Below are 26765 nucleotides of genomic sequence, written 5' to 3'. Positions count from 1 at the left end.
GCCACTCAGAGTAACACAGTACCAGTCGGGAGACTTTGCTTCACCGCCGCAGTCAACAGTAGACGCATTTTTCTTATTTTTCTTTGTTTTTGTTTTATTGTTATGATCATATCTATAATTATCCAAAGTCAAATACACATAAACTACTAAAAGAAGGGTTAACGTTACTTAAAACACTAAAATTGCTTAACAATTAACAAAAAATAATACTTATATTACGATACTATGACTACTTACAAATTTATATTTTTACTCATCCGTCACAATAGTATTTTCCCCCAGGAAACAGACAATACTAGCAGCTTTGACGTTGATGGTTGATAGTTTGACAGGTTTTCAAAGAAATTTTCATTTTGTCAGATTTTGGCTACAAGCCTACATTTTAAAGTGTTTTTACGCTCTATGTCTTAAGCTGTTTGTTCTGCTTTCGCTGATATTAAACCCAGGTTTTTTTAGAATCAGAGCACACAATTACATTTTTCATCTCTTTTGTATAAAAGTGAGCTCTTCGAGGTCAGAAATCTCAATCCTCAATTCGGCTATTTTATCATTCTTATTTACAATGTTCGCCGAGTACTTTCCTTTGTGTAAGGTATTCTGCCAGAGAGTTGTTATAGGTGGATATTGATCGGCTCATATGTAAAGGTGACAAAATCCGTGGAGGTTCGTAGACTTCGCTTTCCGGCGTCGAGATCGTACTGAGGACGGTTTTTCCTGTCCCTTCTCCTCTTGAACAGTAGGCACTGAACCCGGCAGAATTCTTCGCCTTTAAAACATTTAGCAGAGCAGGAATTGCGGCATGCTTGGGATTGCTGAAGATGTTGAAAGATATGTGAAGTCCTGTCCCTGTCAAAGTGTTCGCGAATGCGTGTCGAAAGGTGTCGGCTAGTTTCGCCGACATACCAAGAACTACAGCTTGCACAGGTAAACTTGTAAACAACATTCGAAGGAAGTTCGACGGGCACAGAGTCCTTCACACCAAACATGTTGCGGATCTTGAATGAGGAAAAGGCTCGCTTAACATCGAGATTGTTACAATAACGTTTAAGTAATTTACGTTATCGTTTTTGTGCTAAAATAGAGAAGGGGCAACTATATCACGTTAATTTAACTCTTTCGTTCTAATTAACACGTCATATTACACACTCTCTTGTTACCTTTGGGTATTCTGTTAGTTTCAATAGCTTTTGTTTAGTACTACATTATAAATTCAAATGTAACTTCAAATCAGTTCTACTCTCAACTGAAGATGGTCATTGAACGACCGAAACATGTCTCATAAATTTAGTTTCAAATGTGTCGTTATTTTTATAAAAACTGCTGTCAGTCTGCTCCTTTCCAGACCTTTTGGAAAGTTAACTTTTCCCAAAACATTTTCCAGCAGCTAGGGATATTCGTATCAATTTTTTAGGTGTAGTTTAAGGCTACCGTGGTTTCATATCTGTTGTCGCCCATGCGTCCAAGATTTCGATTTTATTTGTTTACCATTTTAGTTCTTTCGGGAATGGGATTTATGGAATTTTCGCTGTTGGTGCCGATCCAAAAGGCTTGTTTTCGTTTCAGAATCAAAATAGGAGTAAGACAGTGTAAAAGGATATGCTGCTTTTGATAATTTTATTTAGTTATCTCAGATCAAGGAATATAAACTTTGTGTCCCGAACATGTGCTTGGTCTCTTTACTGCGCGTGCGTTAGACCATTGCGTAAGCTTAGCTAATGTAACAGACAGGGTTGCTTTCTGTTGCCTTACCTTTTCATTTTTTCGGTTGAGGTATTTAGCCAATAAAATAAAGGAATTCGGGTAAATTGTAAAGAAAAAAATGTAAGGCAGCATGTAGATGATCTTAGACGGCAATAAAGTATCGCTTACAACTGCTTTTGGTTTAATTGATGATATCGGCGAAGTCTCCGAGACTCAAATGAACCAATACACACTTTACATCCGTGCTTGACTGTTTTGAAAAGAACGCCCAGACATCCCTTGCTTGGGGTAACACAGCACGAATCAAGCGACTTTGCTTCAGCGCTTTACTCACCAGCATGCGGGCTAAACATTTCGGAAAAGAACTCCCACGAAAGGTTGATTTTAAAAATGTTTAAATGTTACATTCAGACCACTGAAACTCAACGTTACTTTTAAAGTGCTTCAGCTATTCGCAAAACAGTCAAGTCAAACGTGCTAAATAAAATTCTGGGCACAATCAGCTCCCTCTCAATTACGTCTAGCTCTATGTTAATTACGCGATTGCTTTCCTCAAATGACTTATTTGGAAGTAACCTTTTTTTTCCTCTCTGTCGAACACTGTTTCAAAACTATCTTCCTTCAACGATCACATATCATTCCTTAAAGGACCGCAATTTGTTCCGAGTACTTTAACAAAGCGGAATGCATTTCGAAGTACATGATCACACTTGAGGTCCACATATGGCTGTGCATTGGTCATGTTGCTAGAGAGCTAAAATGAATTCTTTGAGGTCTCTTCAACTTTTAAGAATTTGACGGATTTGATATCGTAGGTAGGTGGAATGTCTATACTTTGTATTCCACTGAAATTATTGTTAATTTATTATTTTTTAACAGTGAGAGCTTTCAACTAGCAAAATCGCTTTTAAAATACTTAAAACACCTTTGAATTTAAGTAGTGATTTCTATTAATACCTTACTTCCAAAGGCCTCCAATACTTATTTTTACAGAATTTAGCTGATGTGTTGCAACAGTAATGAGTGATTGGAAATGGCAGGATTGACTGAAAAAGTCGTCTGTTAGGTTAATTTTTAACTTGACTTTCCGTTACATAAAGACTGCACACACAGTCTGAAAATGATGATGATGATGAGGAGGACAATGAAGATGGCATTGATGACAATGAAAGTAATGATGATGAAAATGAATTCAGCTCTAAAATTGATGACAGTATAGGGTTGCTTCTCCATCCAATATTCAGGTTCTGCCAATATTTCTTGCTTGTTCACTCTGAAGACCAAATGCACATTTTAAGGTGACATGATATTACCCAGTTCTTGTGTCATCTTCTCAGCTGTTCAATAACAATAGCAATAACATTTATTACTTGTATTGTGCTTTTTCTATAAAATATTCAAAAGCGCATCACAACAGTAATTAATAACTAAAATTATACAATTCTTTGTAAAAAATCATAAACTATATATACTTATTTACATTAAATTAGTGAAAGATAATTACAAATAAAAATATAGATATACTAAGATAACTGAAATCGTTCCTTAAATAAAAATGTTTTAAGTAAAATCTTAAAAGATTCTACGTTCGTTGCTTCGCGCGCGGACCTTAGCAGCTTATTTCATAGGAAAGGAGCAGCTACCAGGAAAGCTCTGTTACCCAATGTTTTCTTAGTTTTCACACTTGGTCTTTCCAGCTAACGACCATTATCGTTGCGCCTCAAATGGTAGGACGAAGGCCGTTGAATACTAATTAAATCTGAAAGGTACTTAGGTGAGAGGCCATGCAGAATTTTAAAAGTTATCAAGAGTATCTTATAATGTATCCTGAAGCGGACTGGTAACCAATGTAGCTCAGCGAGTAGAGGTGTAATATGACAGAACTTGTGCGCACGATATATAAGTCTCACACTTGCATTCATAACACGTTGCAATTTCATAATTTGATATTCTGGGATTCCGTACAAAAGGCTATTACAATAATCCAGTCTACTACTAATGAAAGCGTGAACTAATTTCTCAGTAGATTCCCTGGATAAATATTTCCTAATATGACATATATTGTATAAATAATAGAAAGCGCTGCTACAAGTCTTTGTAATGTGAGCTCCCATATCCAGATGCGTATCGAACCATGTGCCTAGATTGCGCATGCGCGCAGAGGCTATAGGAGAGACTTCAGTCTGCCCAGTCTTGATGCTTTGGATTGAAACTTTTGAGAGCTGTTGACGTGTACCTATAATCAGGAACTCAGTCTTGTCATCAATGAGCATCAGCTGATCCTCCCTCAGCCATGCTCGGACATCGCAGATGCACTTTTGCATGGCTGATACAGCATCGACTTCACTGGAAGAGTCAGAGGGCTTAAATGACAAATACAACTGTGTATCGTCAGCGTAAGTATGGAAGGAGGGCAGATGCTGTTTAAGAATCTGGAACAGCTTTAACTCACATAGATGAGTAAGCACTATTTCTATCGCCTTCACACTTGTGCAAGGAAATGAGTATGTAGCTATCAAGATACCATAGGGTAGACTGCACACTATGATTCCAGATCTGTTATGATGTGACGTTCTATGTACACTGAAGTAACAGAACAGAAAAACATTAATTTTTTTTTATCAATAACATGAGTACTGGGGTGAATCAGTGGAAAACAAATCACACCGGAAAAAAAAAAACATTTGGGGGTATTGTGAAGGTGTAGTGTGATCGTCCGGGTGAGTGTAGTCCTGAGAAGGACTGTTGTCGGTGGCAGTGACTGACGTTTCGACAACCTGTGCGGAAGTCATCATCAGAGTCAAGTGAGTGATTGTTGTCAGTAGAATGTTCTTATTCCAGTTCGTGTGAAATGATCGGTTGGTTTTGCCGTGATGTTATTGGCTGTAAGACTCAAGTGACGTAAGTCGTTCGTGATTGGTCTGTTTCGGTCTGTCGGTAAAGCTAGGTTGTTCTTTTTCGGTCGTTTGTGATGTTTATGTCGTGAATGAGTCGTTTGTATGGGGCGGGTAGTTGTTGACATCTGTTTAGAGGGGTCTGTTCTAAGTTAGTAAACCAGCTTTCCAGAGTCAGTCGTTGAAAATAGTCAGTGCTGTAGGTTAGGCATTGCGCAGAGTCCCAGTCAATGTTGTGGTTGGTAAGTCGATGGTATTCAGCAATGTGATTGCTGACATCACCTTTCCTCGTCGCCCGTCTGTGTTCAGTCAGTCTTGTTGTGAGGTTTCTGCCAGTCTCACCGATGTAGGAGGCTTGGCAGTCGGAACAATTGATCTTATAAATCGTTCCCTGTCTGTTCCTCGGTTCGTCTTTGTCTTTAACGTTGGTTAGTAACTGACGTAGTGTGGTGATAGGTTTGTGGTGATAGGTTTGTGATAGGTTTGTAAATCACTGTTCACAAGTATTCCACTTCAATTAGCATTACAATGCACTGAGACTGCAATCCGACAATCTACCGACCCACTACCGCTACCGACAGACGACATCATGGACTTGCTAAACATTTGCCTAACGTCTACTTACTTTCAGTACAACGGTAAACACTACAAACAGTTACACGGCACTGCCATGGGGTCTCCAGTTTCTGTTGTTATAGCAGAAATTGTGATGCAGAACATCGAGGAACGCGCCCTTTCGACTTGCCGACAAACGATACCGCTTTGGTTACGTTACGTTGACGACACATTCACCGCCGTTCGACACGACGAAATTGACGCATTCCACAACCACCTTAACGAACAAAACACTGACATACAGTTTACCAGAGAAGTCGAAGAAAATGGCAAACTTCCTTTTCTAGACTGCCTGGTAAGCCACAACGACAACTCATTACGAACGACAGTTTACAGGAAACCGACACACACCGACAGATTACTAGACGAGTCATCCTACAACCCTACATCACACAAAGCCACAACTATCAGAACTCTAACACGACGCGCACAACTAGTATGTGACTCGACAGACAGCTTATCCGACGAGAACAAATACCTTCACCGTGTTTTTACGAAGAACAACTACAACAACGACTTCATCCGACGAAACACTCACCGACCCACTACCACTACCGAAACAAACGACACCGCAACCCCTACGACTACAGCAACCATACCGTACATAAAAGGTATGTCTGAAAACATCTCGCGCATCTTACTACCCTTCAATATCCGCGTCGCCCACAAACCTATCACCACACTACGTCAGTTACTAACCAACGTTAAAGACAAAGACGAACCGAGGAACAGACAGGGAACGATTTATAAGATCAATTGTTCCGACTGCCAAGCCTCCTACATCGGTGAGACTGGCAGAAACCTCACAACAAGACTGACTGAACACAGACGGGCGACGAGGAAAGGTGATGTCAGCAATCACATTGCTGAATACCATCGACTTACCAACCACAACATTGACTGGGACTCTGCGCAATGCCTAACCTACAGCACTGACTATTTTCAACGACTGACTCTGGAAAGCTGGTTTACTAACTTAGAACAGACCCCTCTAAACAGATGTCAACAACTACCCGCCCCATACAAACGACTCATTCACGACATAAACATCACAAACGACCGAAAAAGAACAACCTAGCTTTACCGACAGACCGAAACAGACCAATCACGAACGACTTACGTCACTTGAGTCTTACAGCCAATAACATCACGGCAAAACCAACCGATCATTTCACACGAACTGGAATAAGAACATTCTACTGACAACAATCACTCACTTGACTCTGATGATGACTTCCGCACAGGTTGTCGAAACGTCAGTCACTGCCACCGACAACAGTCCTTCTCAGGACTACACTCACCCGGACGATCACACTACACCTTCACATGTTACCCCCGGGTTCAAACCATTTACTGCATTTGGGGGTATTGTTAAATTGTACTTATCAAAATGATTTCAAGTTGACTATCTGAAAATTTGAAAACAATAATATAATAGTATAATGGCCTGCAAACGGTAGAGTTGTTGTAAAATTGTAACTTATTGAAATCACGAACAGAGTCCGGGAAGCTTAGAGCTCACCAAGCTGGTTATACAAGTATGTTACAAATATCTTCCTCTATGTCTATATATCTGTGTAACACCCCAAATATGGTGAGTCTGTGGGTTATGATAATGTGAACTAAATATTGTGGATTGCAGTTCAGCAATGGAAAAGGCCTGGTCAAGCATATCAATAAGAAGTTCACATTATTTGATAAACAGAAAACTGAATTTTTAAATACTCTTTTAGGAACCTTGTAACTCTCATGAGTTTAGAAGATAGATTTGATCCTCACAATATAGGAGTTATTAGTTGATCGAATATCAAATTCTCCAAACTAACATCATAAGGATTGTATGGCAGACAGTAAGCAGAATTGCTTGTGCGATCTTGGGAGTTAAAAGACCTTAGCTCACATCTTTTCTTATGAAGTTTTTGTTATGAATACCAAGATTTTAATAAAGTAAAGATTGTGGATACAGGGAATGAGTCAAAAAAAAAAAAAACCCTGGCCAATACAAAGTGTATGTTGACAAATTTTCTTCCCTCTCAACTCAGCAAAGAAAATTACATTACCTACAAAAATTCTTTCTGTAGATAATGTATTTAATCTCTTGGTTACCATTTAAAGTTTGCAGAATAAATTCCTTTTAGAACATAGCTAGCAGAGCCGCGCAATCAAGTTCAGTAAACGTAAGCGTGCTCAAAATTCTGATAGTGCACGCTGATAGCGTGAGCAAATCGCTTCGCCAGAAATTTTTTTTTTCATGCAAGTGGCCATTGTTAGGGTGGGGAAAAATAATATATTTCGCGACAATAATGGATACAAAACAGAGACTCGGCCTACTAGTCCCAAAAAGAAGACAATTTTTCGACCTTTTCCCTTGGGCTAGAGTTCTTAAATGAGGCAGGAAAGGAGAAAAACAACGGAAAAGGAGACTCGGCATCAGCGCCATCACGATTCGCTTCAATTGATATTGTTGTCCGTTTTTCGCGCTGGATTTGATGCCCAATTCGACCGGCTATGTTCTAAAACAGTTGGTTCATGCTTTCAGCTGTGCACTATCGAGTTATGGAGCAAGTGGGAAGTTTGGAGAGTACTCAAGAAGCTAGAGTTACCCTTGGCTATTGCCTCGGGCGACTCTTACACTTCTTTCGTGCTCACCAAACTTCCCGCGTGCTCCATAACTCAATAGTGCACGCTAAAGCATGAACCAATTGTTAATTGGCATGCAGCAGAGTCTGTGGGAAAATGAAAGAAGGGTGGAGGATCCTAGAAAAACATTTATTTCTGTTCAAAGCACTTTGAGACATTGCTTTACAGCCAACTTTTATTATAATGTTTTGATGATTCTGTAAAAACATAAATATAGCTGTACCCCTCTGCACAGGTGTTTATGACTCCCACCATGCCTTCAGAACTGTAATTTAAAATTCCAATTTGGCTGATTAAGTTATTTACAAAACATTCCCGATGAAAGTTGACCACCTGGATATAAATTGGCTTATAATTTATCAATTCTCTCTAGCCCTTAAGTGGGAAACTTTGCAGATTAATGATAAACAAAGTGTTTCTCCTACTTCCTGCCCTAGAATCTCTCACCTTATCCTCTTCTCATGTCTATTCCATACCCCTCCCACACCCCTCCCACACCCCTCGTACACCCCTCCCATTTCTCTTCCAACCCTTTTAGCTCCCTATTTCCTTGAGATCCCATTCATTTCACTATTCCACTAAATCTTATAATTTGAAACTAGGAAATTTCTTGTAACCAACCTAATTTTCTTCAAATTAGACAAACAGAACCTACCTTGTTTTTCAGATGTTGTAGTAAAGATAACAATAAACTGGGTACTTGAAGCACCGTGAAATACCTCATGGTAACACTCACGCATCTGTAGTGAGTCCAAGTGGAGACCAGAAAGATACGTTTGCACTCGCGATTGATCAGCTTCGATTATTAAGAAATTCGCTTTGTCACTCAGAAAAGTCAGAGATTGATAAACCAACTTTTGATCAATATATGTATCTGGCTAAAGAAGCATTCAAAGTTCTTGGTGTCAAAACTGACCCAACTGATGCCATTGGTGGTTTGACAGAGTCCGACTTTCCCACGAAAGAGGTTCGCAGTTTGGAGCAAGGTATCAGTCAGGAGCTTCGAGTGCTAAACGAATTTCTCAAAGGCGAGAGTATCAACGAATTAATAGCAGTGAAGGAAAAAGTTGACGGTAGAGCAAGTAGGGAAGACATTGCTTTGTTGGAGCGAAAGATTGATGACTTAAAACTAGAAATTACTCAAGACCAGAAAGGTAAAAAATTACAGCTTCTCTTTAGCTATATGGGAAATTTCAAGAAAGTTTGGTATATTAAACACTCTATTTCTATCTCCCCAGCCTAAAGATACAGACAGAACTCGCCTCTTAGTGCGTTTCGAGATTCAAATAAGTAACGTGACCGTTCGAGAACTGCTCCCTCAAATAGGCCAATAGGTCGACTATGGAATCCGCCATTTTCAGTATGAATAATAATTATTTAATAACCTTGTTTCACACGCACTGATTCTCAACGAGCAATTCGCAAACAGCTGTCGCTTCGGTTGTCGCGAAAAAGATCATTATACATGCATTTGATCTATCATGTTGACAAATTCAGATTAAACTCAATGCAATTGGCATTTGATTTACAGTCCTTTATTATTAAACAGAATACTCATTATGATTGTCATTGTTCTTTGCCATTTTAAAGATTCAACGGTATTGCCTCCGCCATCATGTCTTCCTCCGATGGTTCCACACTTCACTGGCCGCCAAAGAGAGTGTGAAGACATTATCGGTCACCTAAGTTCCACATCCACTCGAATCTTGTCGATATGGGGCTCACCTGGTTTTGGAAAAACCTCTGTGGCAACTGCTGTGGGACAAAAACTCCAGGATAAAGAATCTCCCGTCTATAGCTACTTCTTCTCCTTATGAGGGCTAAACTCATAAACTGATCTAATATCCAAGCTTTTTAGCTTTTTCAGTAGAACTATAAAAGATGAACTACCTCAGCAGCTACCGATGGACGAAGATCTTTTCAAAATTTTTACTGAGATTTCGGACGAGTTTGTGATGATTCTTGACAATGCTGATGACTTACTTAAAAGTGCAGCACCCAACGTGAAGAAAAATGTTATAAAGTTTCTTCAAGACATTCTGAGTCGAACCACGAAGGTAACTATTGTTATTACCACTAGGGAATCACTTGAATTTATGAACGTGCATTTTGAAGGCCACCATGCAGTGAGAATAGGGTCATTAGATGAGTCCTTCTCTCAATTGTTAGTGGGTGAGTTACTTTCAAACGCTATTACCACATCTGATCGTGAAGAAATTGTGAAAATCTGCGGGCATGTACCTTTGGCCATTAAGTTGTTGTGTTCCACCATTTCTGAAGACAACACTCAACCGAGTCAGTTTCTAGAGGAGTGGAAATAATCTGTAGAAAAAAACATTGTGGATCTGTTGGACAATCCAGACTATCCTAATAGTCTGAGACTAAAATTTTTATTCAAATCGTCTTTTGTAAGACTTTCAGTACAGGAGAAAGAGGCGCTTGTGTCTCTAAGTATTATATCAGAGGATTTTAACCTCTCGGTAGCTGCAGCTGTCATGGGTATTAAAACAAACCTTGAGGCCAAAAAGATGTTGCATAGGCTTCGGAGGAAATCGCTTCTCGACTCTGGTTCCAAACCTGATTCATTTTCGATGCATAAACTGCTTCAGTCCTTTGTTAGAGAAAGAGGAGAAGATGAAATGAAACAGTGCTGAGTTCAAAAGCGCGCTTTTATGCATTTTACGTTTCTCTTTTTGAGAAGTTGAACGAACAGTTCTTGACAGGACATTCAATGCCAGCATTTGTTGAGTTCTATGAAGAGAAGCAAAATATCGTTCAGAGTCTAACAGAAAGTTTTTCAGATCCTAAGACATGTGACGCTGTTTTTGATGTTTTGATAAAAGCAGAGATATTCTTAGATTCCCTTTTCTGGTGCGAAGGAGAAGTCGTTGACAAAATTTACGAATCAGCAATCCATGCGGCGATGAAGCTTGGAAAAGGCAATTTTCACAAACAGTTAATGGTTTCGCTGGCTTTTGGTGAAATGTATCGGGGCACAGAAGGAAGAACAATGAAGCTGCTTTCCGAAGCCGGGGACGAGCAAGCGTCATGTTCTTTCTCGGCAGAACATAGAGGAAAACTCATTTGTTACAGAGGCGTCTGTCAAGTGGCTTCTAGAAAAACAGAGGATGGAATACGAAGCTTAGAAGAAGCTCTTTCGTTACTGTGGCGATGCTGAACCGAGAATTCTCCGAGTAACTGCATTTCAGGTTCTTGCTATTTGTCATCGTTTCAAAAAACAATATTCAGTTGCGTCTGAGTTTTATAAGAAGGCTTTACAAGAATGTGGAGCATTTGTAGACATGAGTCATTTTATTATTCCTTCAATGGAAAACAAAGAAGTCAACATTCTCGAACAAGAAATAAAAAACTGAACGAAAGCCACATACTCATCCGCTCAGGTTAGAAATTATTTGTGTTGTTGGCTCAGCAACAAATCATATTTTTGATAAATATACCGAGAACTCAATGAGCAATGCTGTGATCCAAATAGCGAGAGAACTACAGAAACCGATATTACAGAGATCACTCGGCCTTTGGAAATTTCAATGCAATGTCTGTGATACACTCCAGAGTGTGTTAATTTATCATCAAGAAGCAATTAAATTGTCTGCTGTAAGCATCAGCTATCATGAAATGGCCATTACGGAATCAGTATGGAAACGTAGAATCAGACTCACCCGAAATTTGATGAGAATTTAGGGTTACACGAGCATCAAGAAGAGCTTCTAAGGAGTTACTTCGACCATGACGGGAAGCTTTTCAAACATAAAAAATATTTTTAGGCCCAGATATTTTATAATCGTGCACTAGGAATGCAAGTTAAACTGTTTGGAGAAGAACACCCTGACACAACGAGGGGTTACAAATCACTCGGAGTAACACAGCACGAGTTGGGCGAATTTGCTTCAGGGCTTCAGTCCAAACAGCGCGGACTTGACATCCGAGTTAAACTGTTTGGAGAAGAACACCTAGACACAGCGAGCAGTTACGAATCACTCGCAGCAACACAGCACGAGTTGGGCGACTTTGCTTCAGCGCTTCAGTCAACACAGCGCAGACTTGACATCCGAGTTAAACTTTTTGGAGAAGAACACCCAGACACATTGAGGAGTTACCAATCACTCGGAGCAAAACAGCACGAGTTGGGCGACTTTGCTTCGGCGCTTCACTCGAAACAACGCGGACTCGACATCCAAGTTAAGCTGTTTGGAGTAGAACACCCAGACACAGCGAGGAGTTATCATTCACTAGGAATAACACAGTACAAGCTTGGCGACTTTGCGTCAGCGCTTCAGTCAACACAGCGCGGACTTGACATCCAAGTTAAATTGTTTGGAGAAGAACATCCAGACATATCGAGGAGTTACCAATCACTCGGAGTAACACAGCACGAGTTGGGCGACTTTGCTTCAGCGCTTCAGTCCAAACAGCGTGGACTTGACATCCGAGTGAAACTGTTTGGAGAAGAACACCTAGACACAGCGAGGAGTTACGAATGACTTGGTTTAACACACACTTTCTTGGGCGACTTTGCCTCAGCGTTTCAGTCAATACAGTGTGCATTTGCCATCCAAACTACACTGTCTGGAGAAGAACACCCAGACACTGCCCAGAGTTCGAGTACGAATCACTGAGAGTAACAAAGCACGATTTTGACGACTTTGCTTCAGCGCACAACACGACCTCGCACAATTGCAACTCGTTACTTCTAAAGCGCGTCAACTGCCCATAGATCATTACATTGAAAAACACTCAAAAATTCAGAGCACATTTAAATCGCTATCCACGACCTCTGCCGCTATTATGCGATCCCTTCTCTCACATGACATTTTGTAAACACCCTTTTTTCGTCTTTTTTTCAAATACGTCACTGTGGTTGATCGTTTTAGAAAGTGACGAAAACTTGTTCGATTTTGCAGCCCAGGAACATGTTTGAGAAGTTGAATCGCCTATCATGCTTTGTGAAGTTTTGCTACCCCATTCTGAATGGAAAAAATTAAAGAATATTTTTAGCTTGGCCTCATGGGGGGGAATGAGAGATAATCCCAAATCAAAATTCTAACATTTAGTTACACTTGATAACTTGAAATTACTTTGCGATTATTGCTAAAGCTTTAAGTTAAAATGTTTTCAAAATGTGCCAGAGAAGTACAAAATTAATCGAATGGTCTAGAAGACATCCTTTGCACATTTGTCACGACAAGTGATTAAGTTAGTGGATCCAAGCAGGTTTTTCCATTTACACTGATCTTGTCTTGCGGAACGATCTTCTTCTTCAGCGAAGATAGTCGCTCAATTTCCTGGAGTTGACTACATGTGCTACAAACCGGTCAGTCAGTCGGTCATTCAAGGTAGTTTTGGTTTTATCAACTGAGTTGATAATGTAAATTGGCCACCACAAGGAGTTTCAGAGGTGACGTTTGGAGCGTTAGCCGGAGCAAATGTCGCTCAGTCAGTCAGAGTCGTTCGGTCAGTCAGTCAGTCAGTCCGTCGCTCAGTCAGTTGGCTCGTTACTCGCACAAAATTCACACAAACGAAGATTGAAAACAAAAATGTGAACGTTTGAAAAGGAAAAATTTAAGACCTTTTTACCTCAAAGTTAAGTTAATTGCAAGTAAGTTAGGCTTTTCACTTTCTCTATACACCGTGAATTACAAGCTTTTGTAATTGTTTGACAACTTGATTCTAACAGCCTGCAGGCCACCTCTGACTCGTTTTCAACCTTCTTACATTATCAGACGTTTAACTTCTGTCTTAGTAGCTGTTAGAGCAATGAACAATTTCACAGGCACTGGCTGAGAAGAAAATCAACATGAACTATCTTCACCTCAGACCACATTTTATTGCAAAGAGGTATACGACTTTAATTACACATCTAATTAGTGGCTTTAAAATACGACTTCTTCGAAAATATTAGCAGAGTGTAAACAGAAAAGAGACATCTAACAAGTTTCAATAATAATAACAATTACAATAATACACGTTCAGCTTTTTTTATAAATAAGTTAATCAGTTATCAACTCAGGCCGGCTACTGTCATTAAAAGCCAATTGCTGCAGTGAGGCTGTACACCATTTATTGTTATACTTTTTTATAGATCTTTTATTTACAATGTTATTCGTCGGTCGAGAAGATCAACTTGACAAAGCCGTCTTCACTTTCCAGCGGCTGAGCACAGAATGGGCATATGGCCTGAAAAGCATCACAGCCATGAGGAATGGGAAGTTGTTGCCAAAACCTGCATCAAAAGGATAAAAAAAAAAAACACCACTTTATTATCGATTCTCCCTCATGAACGAGACACGTTGATGTTATCTGTGAGAAGTTAACAGTTCATTAACAGTTCATTCCGCCGCCTGGTTAGCTCAATTGGGAGAGCGCCGGACTGCTGTGCGGGAGGTCGAGAGTTCAATACCGGCCGGACCAACACTCAGGGTCTTAAAATTAACTGAGAAGAATATGCTTCCTTTCTTTAACATCAAGAAATGGTTAGATATTCTAGTCTTCTCGGATAGGGACGAATAAATGGAGGTCCCGTCTCCTGCAGGGTTGGGGTAGGAGACGTTAATTTCCCACGCACGAGATTACTGTGTGATGGATGTCCTCCCAGGGGTGGGTTGGGTGGGTAGTTACATGGCCGTTCTGAAAACCACTTCTGTGAAAACGCCCCTGTCTAAAGATTATTATCTATTCTATCTATTCTATTCTTCATAAGCATCTGTTGACCTTTTTACGTACTCCAAGATCAAAATATCAATTCTCTAAACTGTCTGTTCTAAATTTCTCACAATTTCAGCTCTGAGAATTTGGTATTCAATCAAACAAAATTCCCCTTATCAATATTTTTCTTTCTTCTCACCTAGCTCTTCTCTGCTTTAGAATGTACTGTTATTGTTAGGGGAAATTCCTTTGTTCACTCGGTGGAATACAAGGGTTAAGTTAGTATTTTGGCTGACAAATTGTCTCGTATAGGATTGGAACTCTGTTAAACTTCACTATCAAACTGATAAAATATTGGTAAAGTTTTACTGTTACATAGTGTGACTTTACAGGTTACAGGTTACTTTACATATTATAAACCATTTTTTTGGTTCAAATAGCTTACAAAAGGTCTTAGGGAGGAACTCTAACCAGAGAAAGACAAATTGAACTCTTTCAGATGCAACTGTTCTTCAGTTGCTAGGGTATCTCATTCTGGAGCAGCAGGGAACCTCACCTTACTGTTTCCTCCGAGCAAACATGTCCACAAGGTACAAAAGCATGTGTAGCAGCAGGCTCTCCCTGATTGAATGCAGGTTCTTTTCCAATACTCAGTGGCACATACCTGCTGACCTGGTGAAGCAATGGAAATTGTGGATGTTGCTTGACACTAGCTACCTTAAAAGTAAGATGGATGCCTTTGGTGTCAAATATTTTCCACAGTGGCCAGCCAGCATGCTGATGGAATATTTTCTACGCCCCCTCCTCTCCCCACTACAGGTTGTCATAACCCTTCCACCCACCCAAGAGGCAGTAATTTCCAGGCACCCGTTGACAATGACTAAATCAGTGGATGGGAATAGTGAGCCTGTGGGTGGGGTAGGGGAATCCTTGTAACACCCACTATATACTAAGTACTCAGGAGTGAAATGACTGTCACTAAACTACCCTTAAACCCTGAGATCCACTGCAAAATAGCTGAGATGTTCCACAGGAGCTTGCCCTGACCAAATTGAAGAGCCCACTATGTTTCTGGCAATAAACCCTTTGATTCCCAAGATCTCCTAATCAGTTCTCCTTACCATCTGCCATATAAATTCTTATAATATTAGTTTGAAGAAATTGGTTTTGGATCAATTAATAACCTCCTTTGAACTGATATTTTTTCTTTATTCTCACAACATGTCTGCTTGATAATGCTTTGACACCGTAATGAGAAATTCTCTCTTGGTCACTCAAGAGAGTAAAGGATTAAACTGCATTAAACTGTCTAAATTTTTCCTTAAGAATCCTTGTAGAAAATTTTCTCATAATTCTATAAAATATAAAATTCATTTGAGATTGTAGAAAAAGTTTTTTTCTTAATCTCCTCTTCTTGTCAAAATGTTTCTTATGCCAGGTTTTATTACCTGTAAACAAACTGGACAAGTTCTTTTGTCTGCAACATTTCTCTCAGGTGAATTCCATGAATGAACACCATGTACATGACCACACTTGAGGTAAACATATGGCTGTGCATTGGTCACATTGCTAGAGGGCTGAAAACAAAGAAATATTACAGGAAAATTAAAAGGGAGAAGGGTGTCAATGATATTACATTAATCCTTCCTATCCATACAAATGTACATCAGTATGGATGTTTTCCACTCTGTTCTCCATACATTCTCTTTGGTACTGACATGACAGGTACTTCCCCTAAGGATTGGGGTGAGTTTTGCATATCACTTCCCTCCCTCCCTCCCCAAATAAACATGCATCACTAAAAATAAATAATACTGCTGCAACAAAGATTCAATAAAAAACAGCAAAGGAACAACCTCAGTCTTACCTCTGATTGACTTGGAAATCTTAACGTTGTGAGACCCACAGGACACTGAGGGCGAGAAGCATTTAGGCACTCCCTCATTTTGTCAATTGTTTCCAAGGTCTACAGGTTTGAATGGAAAAATTACAGTTAAGTCTCAGTTGTTTAGTTCTGCCATATCTAAATTCCAGCTTATTAAATCATGTCACTTCCTTCCAAAATAAATATTATACCAATAATAATTACATCTATTGAGTGGAAACCATTCTGAAAATCTGTTCTAAAATACAATGGTCCTACAATAATTATAAATTAGAAGAAATCTATTTTTGTATATAAATTTAAAATTTAAATGCAATGGATTTATCTTGCACCCTTTGTGGCATTACAGATATCTTTATCAAAAAACTTTTCTGATGTGAAATACATGGAAGTAATCATCATGTCCTTAATTCATCACTAAATAAAGTTAAACTTGCATTTATTGAAGGCTCTCAATCAATTAAATTATGAAGGGTTAAAAATGTCAAAAGGCAAATTATACAATCACTGTGATACCAAAGTGATGGAACAACCCCATTAAGGGAACACCTCCAGGAGACAGAAAATTTGGTTCTGTCCTGGTGTACCGGTTCACAAGGGAATTACCATTGTTCTTTCTTTGTTTAGGAGTCATTGATTAGCTGTTGTGTATTGTTCGGTCTTTTGTATCGGCTCTCGTGAACCGGTACACGAGGACAGAACCGAAAATTTGGTCAGCTCCTAGAAACAAATTATTTATTATCTTGATTAAAGGGTGTCTATGTCTCTATTAAGACAACTTTTTTTTCCAGTTTAGAAAGTGTTCCCTAAATGAAGTCATAATGGAAAAATTGAATTAAAGGTTGATGGTGAAGAATAATTTTGTGAAGCAAAAGACAGAGAAACATACAGGCATTTCCTTTATAGCTTCAGCTGATCTCCATAGTAACACAGCTCCACAGAGATCAATCAATGACCCATCAAGTAAATCATTGGACTCATCTTCAACCTAAACAAGAATAAGTGTTATTAACCCTCTACACCCTAACATCAGTATGCATATTCTCCATACTGTTTTCTATACATTTCCTAGGGTGCTGACAAGGAGAATTTGTTTAACAATCAAAACCTTCCTCCTTTACACCCTAACATCAGTATGCATATTCTCCATACTGTTCTCCACTCATTTCTGAAAGTGCTAATCAGGAAAATTTGTTTAACAATCAAGAGCTTCTTTAGTTGGTAATCATTTCTTTTATTTTCTCATGATTCAGGGGAGATATTAGAGGTTATTTACTCTTAGAGGTCAGATGGCCATTTACATGTTTGAAGGGTGAAAAGGGTTATTGGTGCTATTGATATTATTGACACATTGTGATCATAGCAATAATAAATAATAAATAATAATAATAAGTAATTTAGCAATGGACATCCACTGGGTGGCTCTTCTTGTCCACTGTTTCCAGATCGAATTGGAATTTGGAATGTTGGTTTTGAAGAGAGAGGAAAACCGGAGGACCTGGAGAAAAACCCTCCGAGCAAGGACGAGAACCAACAACAAACTCAACCGACATGTGACACCGGGTTCGGGAATCGAACCCGAGCCACAGTGGTAGGAGGCGAGTACTCTCACCACTGCGCCATCCCTGCAATGATTTCCTGCCAGGTGCTATATAACCTACTAAGGTAGCATCATTACTCAGTCCTTTAACCTTTTGGCAGTGACTGGTTGAAACTGATGGCAACATAACAATAAACAGAGGTCTATCTATCAGTTAGTACTGTAAACTACTGGAACTTACAGTCTTCCCTTTCTCAGTGGTCGACCGTGTTCTACGAAGTCCATATACATTCCCACATACTGATATTTCACACCATATTGTGGGCTGACAAGAAGGACCACCCTTGGCATTCATTAGACGAATGCCATTGGTGGTCAGACCATCCATCAAATTCTCGTCATTTTGCCACTTGGGGGCTTTTTCCTGTTGAGCAAAATCACGATGTATTCTACTTTGACAAAAAAAAAAGATGTTCTTCTGCATTAATGCCTTACAAACACTGCATTCAAACTCCAGCAGAATAAAAATGACTTGAACTTGTAGGACTAAAGCATTGCAAAATAGAGTAAAGTTTAAAAAATGCCAATTTCTGCTTTAATAAAAATGAGTATAACAAGAATCAAGTATTTTTTTTAAAAAATTTATTGAGATGTATATTTTTATTTTGAAAAAGTAAAGTTTTGAACTTACTCCTAAAAATATATTACTAGATTTATCAAAACCAGCTGCAAACACCCTGGCAGTATAAGGTGGTTCTCTATCGACGACAATGCGACAAGCATATCTGGAGATATTGCTCTTGTGTGTGTCTGGGTTCAAATCTGAAAGCTTATTTCCAGGAGCTGTGTCAGTCACCACAAAGTCTATTTTAGAATCAGCAGAACGGCCAATCTGCAAAAAAAGAAAAAAAAGTCCAGTAAAAACTGAATTCTATACTGTTCATCTAGCTATGATAATCCTCATTGTAACCCTAAAACTTAATATTACACAAAAAGTCTCCAAATGGTAACAGGTATCTCTCACAGTGACCCAGATAGTGTCAATGCAAAATACACTGTGTAGACATCTACGTACACGTCACTTTGCTTTGTAGTTACTGGTAAGTTTAACTTTCATACTTTCTTGAATTTATACATAGTGCCAATGCAAAATACACTTACAAGTCACTTTGCTTTGTAGTTACTGGTAAGTTTAACTTTCATACTTTCTTGAATTTATACATAGTGCCAATGCAAAATACACGTACACGTCACTTTGCTTTGTAGTTACTGGTAAGTTTAACTTTCATACTTTCTTGAATTTCTACATAGTGCCAATGCAAAAATACACACACATGTCAATTATTTGCCTTGCCCTTCGGCTTCGGCAAATAATTCATCTACTCGCCATGGACAAATCACAATATTTTGCTCAACCTCGTCCAATAATTGTTAAACATTTGTTGAATAATCTGCCTAGATTGGGATCTCCACCTTGTCGAGGTGGGGTGGCTTGCTTTCCCCAGTGACCACTAGAGCTATGTTGGCTGGAGTCTTGCACTCCTGGCAGGGACACCCATGCCAAACAGGTCGAAGGGTAGGGGCCAGACAAAGAGTGATCCCACTGGCCCTCCAGGTTGGGAGTTGAGCAGAGGGGTGATAACCCTCTCCTGTAAAAAAAAAAAGAAGTATTACAGAAACCAGAAGCAGAGTGAATTCACTATTTCAAAGGGGAACTGTGGCAGTACCTCATAAGAGAGAATTAATGAAGCATGGGAGCCAAAGCCAGCAGGACGCCTCCAGGCTGATGAAGCCACTGTTAAAGAAAGGCAAGAGGCAGGTTGGAGGTCGTGGGAGGAGGTGCGGACCACAGCAACCAATTGAGAGGAGTGGAAAAGCTCTGTGAAGGCCCTATGTGCCACGAGGCTTGATAAGGATTCATGATGATTCGTTGAATAATGATCTGCTCTGTTATGGCATCAGAGGTGGAAGACAAGAGCACAGTTGGTGGGAGGAGTAGAATCCTCCTTGGAAATCTTTGTTAAAAAACCTGACTAGGTCTTAAAGGAAAAGGTCCGAAGGCTGTAACTAAATTTTAAGTTTCTTCTGCAAGTATGTACCATCATGTGACAAAATTTACTTCTGCCTGGTTAAAGATAAACAGTAATCCTAATTTGCAAAGAATATGGCGGGTTTTCAATAGTTTTTCATTTTTCAGGGAGCCTATTTTCCACCTGGCCATTACAGCAGAGGAAATAGGGCCTCTCGGTTGGTAGAGATATTCTCTGATGTTAGTTAAGAACCGTAACCTCCCAGTCTGCCAACCTCCATCCCCCACTCACCCCACCCCATGCTATTGCCAAGGAATCAGTCGGACTAAATTAAATGCGAACGGATTTATGGGATAATAAGGATCTCTGGATGTGCTTTGTAGAAAGCTGTGCCTCAGATTTACATGCATAAAACATTTTAGTCTTTGCACTGTGTTAGTCACTCAGTTGTAATATGTTTGCAGGAGAGAAGATATTGAAGAAGTCAACATGACCTATGAGAAGTACTGGAATGGGGAGTGCGGGTACGCAAGGATTTTTTCTCACAATATTTTGTGAAAATATTTTCTGACTAATTTATTGGGAAAATTTTAAAAATGTACTCGGCAGGAAGGCACATACCCACAGCCTAAATTAGGGAGCATCTTTTACCCCTTCTCCACACAGATTTACATACAGCTCTCTAATAACTTTTTGTTTCTTAAATTATATTTTTTTTCATATTTTATTTTTCAAAGAGCTGGGACCACCTGATTTTGAAGTAGCTGAAAATGAGGCTATAAAGCTGAAGGTACAGGTGTGTTTGATTCATATTTCCATCTTTATTAGCCAAGGGGGGAACCAGATTCCTTTTCACACACCAATTTTTGAAAAATTCACGTGTCACATTCAAAAGGGACAACTTCAAATCTGCCTTTGTGTGTACTACATTTCAAGAAAATCTACAGGTTTTCACTAAATGAGTCACACAGGTCATGTGTGGTCAGGTGCTAAATCATGCTTCTCCTTTGGTGACCCGGTCTCCGTACTTAGAACCTTGCAGATCAGTACACTATCCAAGAAGCACATCATGAGGGTAGACATTTTAACTTATCAGCCAGAGAGTGTTTGCTTGATTTTATTTTACTACAAAATTGTGTTACCCAGAGTACTGATGAAAGGAAAATAAAAAAAAAACTATAGGTGTGAGCTTTACAAAGACATCATGCCAGCCAACAAGGAAAGCTGAATTATTAGAAAATTATCATCATGATGATTAAAAGAATCTGAATGACATGGTCCAGTTCACTGTTAATGAGATCCATTGAGAGAAATTTAATTACTCAGACAGTCATTTGTGTTTTTGTATTTCTTTTGACCAGTTGGTTCATCACAGTTCAGAGCTCAACATGAATTATTTATGAATATTTGAGGCCTCTTCAACTTTTTAGAATTTTACTGATTTGATATCTCAGGTTGGTGGAAAGTGTCTATTTTGTATTCCAAATTACCGGTATTGTTGATTTACTATTTTTTTTTTAACAGTGAGAGCTTTCAACCACCAAATGGTCTTTTTGAAATACTTAAGTCACCTTTGAATTGGGATTATGATTTCTACTGATACCTTAAAAAATTATTTTCAAAGGCTTCTGATAGGAATTTTTCATTTTCCTTTTACAGAATGTAGCTGATGTCTTGCAACAATAATAAGCGACTGCAAAAGACAGGATTGACTGAAAAACATCTGTTAGGTTGATACCTTGAAGAAATAAACAGTTAAATATTGACTTCTAAACACACAGTCTGATAATGATGATGATGACAATGAGAATGATGAAGATGGCATTGATGACAATGACAATACTGATGACCATGAAACTTGTAAAATTGATCCTAGGAAAGGTTTGCTTCACCTTTTACAGGGGTTTTATTAATGTTTTCAGGAGGGTAACTGGTTTTCACAGGCAGGCAAAACTTTTTGAACTAAACTTCTTTATAACAAAGATAAACCTTCCCCCAGATTGTTAAACCAGGTGGGCAAAACCATCCTTACAACCTGTCAATTTGGCCGGTGCCCGGCCCTTAATGAAACCCCTGCTTTTAAGATTCAGGTTCTGCCAAATATTTCTTGCTTGTTCACTCTGAAGACCTAATGCACATTTTAACATTAAATGGTGAAAGTGAGATAATATTACCCAGTTCTTGTGTCACCTTCTCAGCTGTTCACAAGTGTTCTCCACTATTTCTATCGCCTTCACACTTGTGCACGGAAATGAGTATGTAGCTATCAAGATACCATAGGATAGACTGCACACTATGATTCCAGATCTGTTATAGTGTGACGTTGCATATACACTGAAGTAACAGAGCAGAAAAACATCTATCAATAACACGAGTAATGGGGTGAATCAGTCAAAAACAAATCACACCAAAAAAAAAAAAAAACATTTGGGGGTATTGTTAAATTTTATCAATGAACATGACTTCAAGTTGGCTATCTGAAAATTTGCAGTCTGTAATCATTATAATGGTAAATACATAAATAAATAAAATAAATAACTTTATTTAACAATGGAAGCACTTTACAGTCTTAGACTGAGAAAGCTGTGACCTTCACATGGTATTATGGCCTACAAATGGTAGAGTTGGTGTAAAATTGTAACTCAATGAAATCACGCAGTCTGGGAAACTTAGAGCTCACCAAGCTGGTAATAAAAGTATATTACAAATATCTTCCTCTATGTCTAGATACACCTGTGTAACACCCCAAATATAAAGTACATATCGCGGACACAGGGAATGGGTCCAAAAAAAAAGGAACAAATACAAAGCATTTGACAGATATTCCTTCCTCTCAACTCAGCAAGGATAATTCACATTACCTACAAAAATTCTTTCTGTAGATAATGTATTTAATCTCTGGATCACCATTTGCTGTTTGCAGAATAAATCCCTTTTGGCAAACAGCAGAGTCTGTAGGAAAATGAAAGAAGGATCAACCATGATTTATTTCTGTTTAAAGAGGGGAGCTTAAAGTTACCAAAAACAACCTGAAACCTCAAAGGCAGGTTAAAACCGCACCCCACAACATTGCGAGGCAGTTGATTGCAGTTATGTTTTGATGATTCTGTGAAAATATAAATACCCCTCTCTGCAGGTGTTTATGACTTCCATCATACCTTCAGAACTGTGATTTCAAATTCTAGTTTGGCTGATTAAAATTATTTACAAAACATTCCCTGTGAAAGTGGGCCACCTGGATATAACTTGGTTCACTGTGAATCTCTCACTTCTCTCTGGCCTCTAAGTGTTCAGTTAAATTTAGACGGTGATGTTTTTTCCTTTGTTTTTTCCTTTTTTGTTTGCGTTAAGTTTCGTGACATACATAAGTTGGAGTTTGGTCACATGTTTTTCGGCTGTAGCTTCCTCACACGTGTTTTTATCGATGAGCCCTTGTGGACTGTAAACTCTTCTTTTCGTCACTTTGGTTCACACAAAATGCAAAATTTCAATTGACGCTTCTTTTAGGTATTCATTCTGTTTATTTGTTGTTCTTGTTTGTTTTCTTTCTCAGTTCTCACCGTTTTGTAACTGTTTTCATGACATGTTTGTACTATTGATTGCGATCGTTGAAAATTAAAGAATTTACGGCATAAACATGTCGAAGTTTCATGCCATCCCCAATGCTAAGCGAGAAACTTTGCAGATTATGATAAACAAAGTGTTTCTCCAACTTCCTGCCCTGCTATATCTCACCTTATAGTTGTGTCATACCTTTCCCACACCCCTCCCACGCCCCTCCCACACCCCTCCCACTCCACTCCCATTTCTCTCCCAACCCTTTCAGCTCCCTATTTCCTTGGGGTCCCATTTCACTATTCTACTAAATCTCCTAAGCTGAATCAGGGAAACATCCTGTAGGTAGCCTTTATTTTCTTCATATTAGAAAAACAGAACATACCTTGTTCTTCAGATGTTGTGGTAAAGATAACAAGAAACTGGGTACAGTATTTCTGCAAAAATCACAAAAGTCTCACATCAAAACAATATCAAGCTGACAAGTGATGAGAAAAAAAGAAAAATATTACTTAATTAAGGGAATTAATAGTTAATCCAATACCAAATTCTCATAGGCTAAGATCATAAGAATTGTTTGAAAGACAGCAAGGAGAATTCCTCAAAGATCTTGGAATTAAAAGGGTTAGGTTCACCATCAGATATTGATGTTTATTATCAAGAGGAAACTTCTATCTCTATCTCCTTTATCTGTTTGAGCAGGTTGAATTATGGCAGCTATTTGCTGATGTGGACCTGCATCACACAGTAATCTTGTGTGTGGGAAATTAATGTCTCCTACCCCTAGCCCTGTAGGAGACAGGACCTCCATTTATTCATCCCTATCCAAGACGACTAGAATATCTAACCATTTCTTGATGTTATAGAAAGGTAGCAAATGCTTCTCAAATATTTTAAGACCTTGAGTGTTGGTCCGGCCGGGGCTCAAACCCTCGACCTCCTGCACAACAGTCCAGCGCACTATCCATTGGGCTAACTGGCCAGCAGACATCCACAAACCTTTCACTTCCAAAGATAATCAGAATTAAAATCCTATTGCAATAACACTTTACACCTTGATACCAGAGTATGCAAATTCTCCCAACTGTTCTCTTTACATTTCCTAATCTGCTGACAAGGAGAATTTGTTTACCAATCAAGAGCTCCTTGATTAGTAATCATTTCCTTTATTCTGATGACCTTATTGAATGATTCAGGGCTGATATTGTAAGGAGAAATTCAATGCTAGTTTCTCTTAGAAGTCAAAGGGTTAAGGACTCGTACAGAGAAGCAGTGAGAACTAAGAAAAATACCTAATTTGTAGGGGATACTGCTTTGATGCAATACCAAATCCTCAGGATTGACTTAGAAAGAAACAAATTGTCATCAATTAGGAGAATTAACTCCATAGTAATATAAGAATAAAGCATTTTAAAAATACAGGCCAAATATAGCAATTTTTACCTGATTTAGGTCTTTGAGGTTCCCACATGAGTAGATTGAATCACCCTGTTTGGTCAAGACAACCACACCATCAAGAACGGTGCCAACAAACAGATGTTCTGTGGATGTATATTATGTTTAAATGAGAAATGAGACAAAGTTCAGTATCCACATATGGTGCTCTGGTTTAAATCTGATCCTTAGGGAGGGTCTTCTATCGATCAACACAATTGTGTGGCCAGGACTTGGAGTTAAACTATGTTCAGGAGCATTTTTCAACACCAACCCTGTCTAGATACCATTAACTTGTACTAAAAACGGTATTTCATGCATTAAGATTTTAAAAGGGAAAAGTTCAATATGCGTGACATATTAATTTTGGGCTTTATCGCACAGCAAGTACAAACCCTCTTGCCTCCCTCGTATAGTGTCTTGTCTGGATTGCTGGTCCTAGCAGTATGCAGGATGTCTGTCATATATGATGAAGCTATTTAATGCCAGGGTCTGACTGCAAAACATGCAGTTCCTTAGCTGCAAATCAGAAATAGCTAGAGCACTGCTGACACAAAACGGTTTGGCCATGGTGCCTATTAATACTCTTCGCTCAGACGAAGGGTTAACACACGTAACGTCACCTTTTAAAATCTTTATGGTGGCCACTTAACATTATCAACTTAGTTAATAAAACCAAATTACCAATTAATACTTAACATTATCAACTTGGTTGATATCATCAAATTACCAATTAATACTCTGTTTTGTAGCGTCTAAAACAAAGTTGTTGGGGGTTCAAAGCAGGAAAGGTGATTTAGCTCTGAGGCGAGGTCTTGAAAGTTGTTTCATTCGCGTTGCCAGAACTGTGTATCGTTAGAAAAATATTGTAAACAGCGAACTTCACAAAACAATATGAAACAAATACCTGAGACGAACTCACTCCAGGCCTCCCCTGATTGCATCTGTTAACCTCTTCTTTCTTGGCCTTACGTACCCTTCCCTTAGTTCATCTGAAGCACTTAACGCTTAATCTATGTTAATATTTTTGTTAGCAGAACAAATATCAGTCGGCTAGAAGAGGAAAACTCAAGGTTATGTTATTATCGACAGGCATTCCTATCACATTAGCTACCAGTCTCTTTCAGAATTTTATTGGTTCGCAGCTTCTCGTAGCCGAAAAGGAGCCGAAAGCAGCCGAAAGCAGGTCGAAAAAATAAAGTGCTATTTGAAGATTTATGATCATAATTGTGCATCATTTAAAAGGCTTTAAAGAGAATTTTTGTTTGTTTTATTATCAAAGTCATATTTCAAAGTATCAAATCACCTGCTGTTGCGTCGGAAACTTATCAGGGGAATTCCTAGGTGGAATTTTCCTTTCACTAGGGCATCTGATCAATGACCATCACACCACAAGAACAATAGATTGTAGATGTTTCTTTAGTCGGTGCATAACTTGCGTCGCTTTCCTAACACTGGGAACAAGTTTTAAAGTGAAAATGAGCAGTAATCGCGGATTTCGTGCATATATATTTAATTCATGGTAGTCAGCCTCTTTGAGCACCGGCAAGACTTCAGACATTTTAAATTGAGTTTCAAGATAGGTAAATGGCAGTTCTCCGTCTACTTAACTGAAGACTAACTACCATATTGATGAAGGTCTGCGATAAATGTTTCTTACGCAAACAGCATCTTTCGTAACATAAAAAGAAACATGAACGGTACATCCATCCTCGGAGACCCAGGGGCAGTGAGTCGATTTCAAGTTAAGGAAAGAAGAGCCCCTGGGGACATTGTCCTACAAGACTAGTTCCAAACGGTCGCAGTCG

General features: G+C 38.9%; 2 protein-coding genes across 6 annotated transcripts; both read right to left on the bottom strand.

Annotated features, from left to right (window-relative positions):
* Positions 1-13408: 13408 nt before the first annotated feature.
* On the bottom strand, positions 13409-19639 carry LOC148727839 (E3 ubiquitin-protein ligase pellino homolog 1-like; the record flags this gene model as incomplete). Its single annotated transcript, XM_088724878.1, has 8 exons — positions 13409-14091; positions 15070-15185; positions 15962-16090; positions 16381-16479; positions 17288-17386; positions 18180-18362; positions 18630-18830; positions 19412-19639. Coding segments are annotated over 8 exons (1179 nt in total), but the record flags the coding sequence as incomplete, so codon positions are not given.
* LOC148727838 (uncharacterized) lies at positions 18734-26047 on the bottom strand. Of its 5 annotated transcripts, none has more exons than XM_088724860.1 (6): positions 25865-26047; positions 24967-25064; positions 23909-23960; positions 22830-22920; positions 22143-22302; positions 18734-18830 (listed from the first exon to the last, which is right to left on the bottom strand). In XM_088724860.1, the coding sequence occupies exons 1-5, from the start codon at positions 25899-25901 to the stop codon at positions 22155-22157; spliced, it is 426 nt and encodes a 141-aa protein (XP_088580986.1). In that variant the 5' UTR covers positions 25902-26047; the 3' UTR covers positions 18734-18830; positions 22143-22154. The 5 variants fall into 5 exon arrangements, with proteins under 5 accessions (XP_088580986.1, XP_088580987.1, XP_088580985.1 ...); XM_088724861.1 differs by lacking the exon at positions 18734-18830 and adding an exon at positions 19455-19587; XM_088724859.1 differs by lacking the exon at positions 18734-18830 and adding an exon at positions 20519-21706.
* Positions 26048-26765: the final 718 nt, after the last annotated feature.

The sequence above is a fragment of the Stylophora pistillata genome, chromosome 6 (assembly GCF_964205215.1).
Source record: "Stylophora pistillata chromosome 6, jaStyPist1.2, whole genome shotgun sequence".
Lineage (NCBI taxonomy): Eukaryota > Metazoa > Cnidaria > Anthozoa > Scleractinia > Pocilloporidae > Stylophora > Stylophora pistillata.
The sequence above is the reverse complement of the archived record's forward strand: the minus strand, read 5'-3'. Positions and strand labels throughout refer to the sequence as shown.